The sequence below is a fragment of the Chinchilla lanigera genome, unplaced genomic scaffold (assembly GCF_000276665.1).
Source record: "Chinchilla lanigera isolate Chin_1 unplaced genomic scaffold, ChiLan1.0 scaffold00051, whole genome shotgun sequence".
Classification (NCBI taxonomy): domain Eukaryota; kingdom Metazoa; phylum Chordata; class Mammalia; order Rodentia; family Chinchillidae; genus Chinchilla; species Chinchilla lanigera.
In genome coordinates this window covers 5,507,400-5,515,669 of record NW_004955452.1, presented here as the reverse complement: position 1 = coordinate 5,515,669, position 8,270 = coordinate 5,507,400, and the positions used below count along the sequence as shown (strand labels likewise).

The 8,270-nt window shown below is 56.3% G+C and overlaps 1 protein-coding gene across 1 annotated transcript; it reads left to right on the top strand.

Moving 5' to 3' along the window:
• Slc30a2 (solute carrier family 30 (zinc transporter), member 2) lies at nucleotides 1-8,056 on the top strand. The gene is made up of 8 exons (XM_005394839.2): nucleotides 1-121; nucleotides 795-1,015; nucleotides 1,925-2,071; nucleotides 2,766-2,919; nucleotides 3,799-3,976; nucleotides 4,669-4,774; nucleotides 5,831-5,965; nucleotides 6,775-8,056. Exons 1-8 carry the CDS (start codon nucleotides 72-74, stop codon nucleotides 6,918-6,920), a joined length of 1,137 nt encoding a protein of 378 aa, XP_005394896.1. The 5' UTR covers nucleotides 1-71; the 3' UTR covers nucleotides 6,921-8,056.
• The last annotated feature ends 214 nt before the right edge of the window (nucleotides 8,057-8,270 follow it).

Genomic DNA, 8,270 nt, shown 5'->3' with positions numbered 1-8,270 from the left:
GGGCACGCGGCCAAGCGTCCCGCGCGCAGCGTCCGGGGCGCTCTCGGCGAGGCGGGGGCGCGCGGGGTGGCATGGAGGCCACTGAGAAGCAGCACCTGCTGGACGGCAGGCGCGGAGCGGGGTAAGACAGAGCCCCGGAAGGCGAGCCCTGGGGCGACATCCGACCCACCCCATCCACGCTGTGGTTGGTTTTGGCTGCCTGCAGCCTAACCTGGGGCCACGCCAGAGAGGTGGGGTGAGGCCAGGGAAGGGGAAATTGGCCGCGGTGCCCGTGCTCCAGGAACCATCTGTGCCTTTCAGCGGCGGAGCACAGATCCTGACTCAGTCTATGGGAGTGGGGTCGGGGACAAGGTCTGGAGTCCCGCCCACAGTCCAGCCCTTTGCCCTCCCCTACCAGCAGCCCAGGGGAGGCCCTGTGCCGCAGGGGAGCCGGAGGGGAGCTCTGCTCTTCACCGGGAGCCGAGGCTCTGTTCTTTCTCCGCGCTCCACTGGACAGCGGGCCTCCTGACCAGTCCCCAGAGGCTGTCGGTCCTCCTGTAGTCCTCGGAAGCAACCGAGAAGGGAGCAGCCTGGTTCCAGGGCCCCGAGTCTTCCATCCCTCCAGCGGCCGACCCCCCAGAACAAGGGCTTCTCACCCCTTGGTCCCTCCCCGGGGCTGGTGAGCTTGGCCTGCTCTTAGCTCTCCTTTCCAGTGGACACATGGGAGCACCAGGGGTCCGCGGGGAGATGGCCCCGGAGCCGGCCCTCTTTGCCTCTAGCTCCCAGCCGAGTTCCCTCCCTCCCCCTCCTGCCAGGTCATACACAGGATCTCTGTGGCAGGACAAGGCCGGCTGGTTCCCTCAGCCCCAGTCTGGCCTGGACTTCCAGGCTGTTGAGCTGACTGCCCAGAGCAACCATTACTGCCATGCCCAGAAGGATCCAAGCAGTCAGTATGACCCCAAGAAGGAGCGGGCCCGTCACCAGCTCTATGTGGCCTCTGCCGTCTGCCTGGTGTTCATGATCGGGGAAGTCATTGGTAAGAAGTCTCGTGCTAATTAAGTGAAGTTGGTGTGGGGAGAGCCTGGATGGTCCCAGAAATGTGAATAGCAGTAGCCCCATTTACAGAACCCTCATTATGCTAAAACCTGCATTTACACATTATCTCACACAATTCTCACAGCCAGCGTATGCTAGCGACTGTGTTCTTTTCCTCCCAGTACTAGAAACCCAGAGCTTTCACCCTGAGCTACATCGCCAGCTCTGTTTATTCACTTATATTTATTTGCATTTTGAGACAGGGTCTTACGAAGTTGCCCAGTCTGGGTTCGAACGTTTAGTCCTCTCGGGATTCTGGGCTGACAGGCGTGCACCGCAGTGCCCAGTTTATTCTCCTGATTTTACAGATGGTGAAACTGAGCTATGTTAAAGTTAAGTAACCTGCCAAAGATCACACAGAGTGGGTAGGTAAGGGAAGTCCCCACTTCCTAGAAGGAAAGAGCCTTTACTGAGTGCCTGTTATATTTCCAGCCCGTATTTGAATTTGATTTTCACATTCACCCTCTAAGCAGATTTTTTTTTTTTTTTTTTTTTTTGTCTTTTTGAGACAAGGTCCCACTATGCAGTTCAGGCTGGCCTTGAGCTCACTTTGTAACCCAGGCTGGTCTGGAGCTCCAACGATCCCCCTGCCTCAGCCTCCCGAGTGCTGGGATTACAGGCGTGTGCCACCACGCCCAGCCCTAGCAGATGTTAAGTCATTTCACAAAGTGGAAGTTGAGGCTCAGAGAATGTAAGCCATTTGTTTATGGTTGTACAGCTGATGGACGGAGAGATCTGGAGCCCCGTGTCTTTTCCCAGAGCCTGTGGACTCCCCGCTGCACATGCTCTGGGGAGTTGGTTCTGCAGGGAACCGACAAGGACCCTCACTCCCCTGGCCCTGTCCCTGCAGGTGGGTACCTGGCACACAGCCTGGCCATCATGACTGATGCAGCCCACCTGCTCACTGACTTTGCCAGCATGTTAATCAGCCTCTTCTCCCTCTGGATGTCCTCCCGACCTGCCACCAAGACCCTGAACTTTGGCTGGCAGCGAGCTGGTGAGGACACTTACTGGGCTACAGATGAGGTTGAGAGAGAGAGAGTGTGGGGATCAGAAAAGAGGCCGTTAGGGTGGTCGGGAGGGTCAGGCCTGACTGAGGCCAGGAAGAGGGCAGGGAAAGAGGATGTCAGCCATGGCCTTGGTCCTCTGGGACCTCAGTCTGATCGGGCAGCCCTGGTCCCAGTCATCCAGGAGCTCTGATCCTGCAGAGAAGCAAAGGTCGCCTTCCTAAGAATGCAGTGGCTGAAGAACTTCAAGAGCACAGGACAATAGCATTAGCACTGTACATAACTCCATGGATCAGCTCTGCAGGGAGGGAGAGTCAGCAAAGGCCTTAAACTCCACCAGTTCACTCTGGAGCTGCATTGTCATTTTCCTCCACGGAAGATGGCCCAGCCTCCTCTCCTCGGATGCTTGTTTGCCAGCTGATCAAAAGGCATATATAATAAGAAGTCTGTTTCTTTCCATGTAAAACAAACAAGGTTGACCGGGATGACTTCTTTAACTCCTTCTAGCCCCGATGCACTCAGACGTCTGAGTGCTGGGGTAAGGTGTAACCATGCCAGCCACACCTTCAGCAGGACCCAATGGGACCCCGGCATTGCAGTGGGGAGGAGAGACCGTGAAGTGGGGAGGCCCCCAGCCATAGGGCCCCAGGCTCACTGTGGCGCTGGTGGTCGGGTCTTCCCCAGAGATCCTGGGAGCCCTGCTCTCTGTGCTGTCCATCTGGGTTGTGACTGGGGTGCTGGTGTACCTGGCTGCGGAGCGACTCATCTCTGGGGACTATGAGATCGAAGGAGGCACCATGCTCATCACGTCGGGCTCTGCCGTGGCTGTGAACGTCATGTGAGTGTGGCCTGGGTTCCCTCAGCAGCCGCCCCCCCACCAGGCATACTTTGCTGTCACTGGAAGGCCATGCCACGGTTCAGCACAGGACAGGGACGAACTTTTCCTAATACTTTCAGCTCTGGCACCTGGGATATATGGATCCTGCCTCAAGCTTAGGCCAAGGACGTTGGGGGCTATACATCAGGGTTCACATCAACTCTAATCACCCCTGAAACACGTCCAAATAACCTTGAAGCCCTCAAACCTGCAGGGAGAGGGATGAGTGTAGGTGTCCCTGGGGGCCTGACCCTCATCCTTTCTCAAGCTCATGTGGCTGAAACTGGTTTTGGTGGAGGCAGTGAGGGCACTGCATGGGTGTCTCATTTGGGCCTTCTGTCTCACTTACTTAGTAGCCTCAGTTCCCCCATCTGTGACGTGCCACCGTGAACTGGATGACCTTCACACTGCCCTCTTGCTCTGAGATTGTTGTTCCCAGGCTCAGCCTAGCCTTGGAGCTGAGCCCTTTCTCCTGTGGCTCTGAATCGAGGTCACGAGGATTAGGCTCTTCTCTTGGCCAAAAGAAATCACAGAACCTAAGGCCCTGGAGATTTTGGGTCCAAAAGGAGGTCAGCCCTATGGGTGCCTTCTATCTTTTTTTTTTTTTTTTTTTTTTTTAAATCTTTTTGAGACAGGGTCTTGCTATGCAGTTCAGGCTGAACTTGAACTCATTTTGTAGCTGAGGCTGGTCTCGAACTTGCAACGATCCTCCTGCCTCAGCCTCCCAAGTGCTGGGATTACAGGTGTGCGCCATCACGCCCCGCAGTGCCTTCTGTCTTGCTGATTTGAAGCCTCTGCTGCTACCTCAGTAACCCCTGGGTTTTGTCTCCACTTCTCTAGAATGGGGTTGATCCTTTACCAGTCTGGCCACGGGCACAGCCATGGAAATGGGCACAGCCATGACGGAACCAGCCAGCAGCAGGAGAACCCCAGTGTCCGAGCTGCCTTCATTCATGTGATTGGGGACTTTCTACAGAGCTTGGGTGTCCTGGTGGCAGCCTATATTTTGTACTTCAAGGTCAGAGCTGGGAACAGAGGGCGGAGCATGGGGCAAGGGAGTGTAGATCATCGCAGGCTCCTCTCTGCATTGGAATCTTCCCAACTGTAGCTCTCTCCCAGCTCTGGACAAACGGACGGAGAGAGGGAAGGGAATATCTATTCAATACCTACTGAGTAAGAGTGCCTCTTTTTTCACAACTGCCCTAAAGAGTGGGTGGTAGCATTTTATACAGCTCAGAAAGGCTCAGGGACTGGCACAATGTCACACAACTGATAAGCCAGATTCAAACCCAGTCTTATGTGCTGCCAAAGCCTGGACACTGCCCATTACAAATAGGCAGGGAGGGCTTGAGGAGAGTCAGGCATTGAGTTTGAAGCTGTATGGTGCTGAGTAAGGTGCCTGCTCATATTGAGCCTCAAATTCCCCATCTATAAAATGGGGCTATCAGGTCAAATGCTAAGATTCCTTTTAGCTCCGTTCGTGCCTCAGCCCCTCAGACAAGAAAGGGCGGGGAGGGCCTGGGTCTGAACTGTGGTCTGTTCTGTCTGTTCTTCGAGATGTGGAATAAAGAGCAGGAAGTAGGAGGCAGGCTGGGGTGAGGCTTATGCCCACCTTGCAGAGGGAGCCCCGCTCCCCGACAGTGCTAGAGAGAAGAGGGAGCTGAGGTGTTGGCTGGTGAAGCCCAGGTCTGCCTTGCCCTTTTCCTGCAGCCCGAGTACAAGTATGTGGACCCTATCTGCACCTTCATCTTCTCCATCCTGGTCCTGGGGACAACCTTGACGATCCTCAGAGATGTGACCCTGGTACTGATGGAAGGTAGTCTGGGCCGTGGGCTTTACTTTGATTCAAACCATAATCGGGCTCAAATAGTGCATGTGTGTGCATGTGTGCGTGTGTATGTGTGTGAGTGTAAATCCCAGCACACTATTGGGGAGCTGCGATCGGGAGCCAGCACGGGAGGGAAACTTCTGGGGTCCCCAGCTGACCTTGGCCTAGAGCTGGGCCCTCATTTGTGTCACTTCCTGGAAAAGTCCTCTGCTTGTCAGTGCCCTGTCCTCCAGCCCCAAGGGTGCCTCCTCCTCTGCCGGGGTGTGTCTTGCCTGCCTATCAGGTGGCTTCTGGGTGGCCTCTGTAACACCTGGGGCTCCAGCCTGACATATACCCGTCCCCAGTCTCTGCTGCCTTCTCAAGCAAAGCAGCTGAGATTGTTTCCCATTGTGCAGGGAATGTCTGAGGCTCAGAAAAGGAGTCCACCCCAGCTCAGGCCTTCCCAGCAGCTACACAGGGTCCAAAACTTACCCTGGCTCAGGGGGAGGGGCTTGCAGGGCGGTGGAGAACGATCTGCCCTGACCACCACTCTCCTTCACCGGGGTTTTCTTATGTGTGGGGCTTGAGGCTTGGGGCTTGGGCCGAGTCACGGGTCTCTGCGTGGCCAAGGTCAGTGTGGAGTGAAGGTGGGTGCTGCAGGCCTGAGGTTGGCGGTAGCTTTTCTCCAACAAGATGACTGGCTTAGATTAAAGTGATGCTGATCCCTCAGGCAGGTACAGGGACTCTGGGGTTCTGTTCCTTCTTTCTGTCCTTCCTCCCATTAAAAATAAGCACTTAGTGAGCATGTAGAGAGGCAGGCGCTGTTCTAGGCACTGAGGATACGGTGGTGAACAAAACAAGAGCCCTGCGCCTGCGGGGTTTCCATCCCAGAGGCGGAGACGCAAACGCTCTAACAAGCTGGTTTCAGGCGGTGTTAACTGTGAAGAGAACACAGCAGGATGCATGGGAGTTGGGGAGCGGGGCAGTGTCAGACCAAGGAGGTTTCTCGGAGGAGAGGGCTGAGGGGCAGCAGCGCCCTTTAGCTCCTGTCGCTGCCGTCTTCAGGGACTCCCAAGGGCGTGAACTTCACGGCGGTGCAGGAGCTGCTGCTGTCGGTGGAGGGCGTGGAAGCCCTGCACAGCCTGCACATCTGGGCGTTGACCATGGCCCATCCCGTGCTGTCTGTCCACATCGCCATTGGTGAGTGGAGGGGACGTTCGGGGTGGGGTGAGGGAGCGAGGCGGCCAAAGGCCCGGGGCCGTCCCGGTGGATCTTGCAGGGTCCTGGCCCTGAGCCAGCACTTGGACCGTATTACTTCATGTGCTTATTATGATCTCATTCACCCAAGAAGAAGCTGAGGTTGGGGGTGGTGGCGGTCAACTCCTTTGCCTGGGCAGACAAGTCCCTTGCAGCAAACAAGTGCAGAAGGCGGCAGATTCCTGGCCCCTAGAGGCTGGTGCTTTTCTTGCTCTTTCAGGATTGGGCCAGGCATGGGCTTTGAGGGTTTGCCTGATGCAAGAGAGGAATCTGAAGTCTTCTTCTTTTGTAGTACTGGTAATCAAACCCAGGGTTGCTCCACCACTGAGCTACATCCTCATCCCTTTTTTTATTATGAGACAAGGTCTTGCTAAGTTGTTTAGGCAAAACTCACACTTGGGGTCCTCCTGCCTCAGCTTCTCAAGTGCTGGGATTACAGGAGCTTCTGGGGGCTTCTTCATGTTCATGGTCCCCTACCTTGTTCTGCTGGGGGTAGGCAGGAGACTTGGGCTCCTGATTGTTCCTTTTTTTTTTTTGAGACAGGGTCTTGCTATGCAGTTCAGGTTGGCCTTGAGGTCACTTTGTAGGCCAGGCTGGTCTTGAACTCGCAATGATCCTCCTGCCTCAGCTTCCTGAGTGCTGGGACTACAGGCGTGCACCACCACGCCCAGCTTTCCTGATTGTTCTAAAATGCCAAGCTTGGGTGAACAGGTCTCTGGTCCCCCTCACCCCCCTCATGTCTCCTGCCCCAGCTCAGAATGCGGACGCCCAGGCTGTGCTGAAGGTGGCCAGCACCCGCCTCCAGGGGACATTCCACTTCCACACGATGACCATCCAGATCGAGAACTACTCCGAGGACATGAAGGACTGTCAGGCATGCCAAGGCCCCTCCGACTAGCAGCCTGGCCAGGCACCGACTGAGGCTCCACCAGGACCTGCAGGTGGCCAGACCGAGTGTCCCGCAGACCCAGCCAGGACTCTGCCTAGCCCGTGCCTCTCTCTGTCCCAGGGTTAGTGCAGAGCTTTGTCCCCTGCAGGAGTGGGAGCTCCTCCTGGCCTCCCCCATCTGCCCACAGCCAGCTCCGGGGTGGAGACTGGGCCGGTGTCCGGCCAGTGGGTCCCCTCTCCTCCACCTCTAGGTCAGCTCCCCACAGGGCTGTGTTTGGGTCTGATCCCCAGCTGGTGCCAGCCTGACACCCACAGCAAGAAAGTCATTGAGGCACAGCCTGGGCCAACAAAGAGGAGAGTGGCTTAAGAGTTCCCTGACTGGCCCGCATTTCCCACCTGCATCCTGACTGGAATGGAACCCTTCCTTCTGCCAGTAAGGCTTGAAGAAGCCATGGGGTCAGGAGTTATGAGGACCCCTGGACTCACACGAGTTCCCTGAGATGTGGAGGCGGGGCACCTGAGGTCTGCCTGTGCCTTAGTCACCTTGGCTTGGGGTCAGATGCTTCCCTTTCCTGGAGGGGGACGCTTCCTACTGGGTAACCCGGCTGTTTTCCTCCTTCCTTGTCCCTCCTCAGCCAGGAAGCTGGGCCAACATACAGATACGCTTGACACAGTTTGGGGGGACAGGTTGCAGCTGGGGTCTGGCCCAAACAACTTTACAGCCCCGGGGCCACTTCTGGCACCCTGATAGTGTTCCGGGGGATCCCGGAGCCTGGAATCACACATGGTTGACCTGGCTCTATTGCCTGCGTCAGAATCAGGGGACGGAGGACAAAGCCCAGGGCCTAAGGAGGAGGGGCCGTCCTGGCTTCTGGGATTCAGTGTGAGAACACTCCTGACTTAGGGGCTGGCTTGTGTTTACAAGGAGCAAGAGCGGAGACCTGGCCCATCTCACGGAGGCAACATGCCCAGTTGGCAGGGAGCCCTGTGCCTAATGTCTGTCTCCCTAATGTCCACTCCTGCTGTCATGGGCAAGTGTCCTTAGGCCAGCTGGCCTCCCCACTCTTACCTGAAGACAGAGTGGGACACCTACCTCACAGGGCTGTTGTGAGGACAGAGCCAAAGATTTGGTCACCTGGCCAAGCACCTGTGGTTGCCGGAGAGTGGTTACTTTCACTGTCATCCTGGAATGCGGGGACCTCTGCGGCCAAAGGCTATCCGGTGGGCTTCTAACCTGCCCGGGGCAGCGCTGAGTCTGTCCGGACTGTCCAGGCCATGGCAGGAGGAGGAGGATCTGGTCACTTCCTTTCTTCTTTGAGTCTCTTCCTTTTTTTAGACTTTTTTTTTTTTTTTTTTTTTT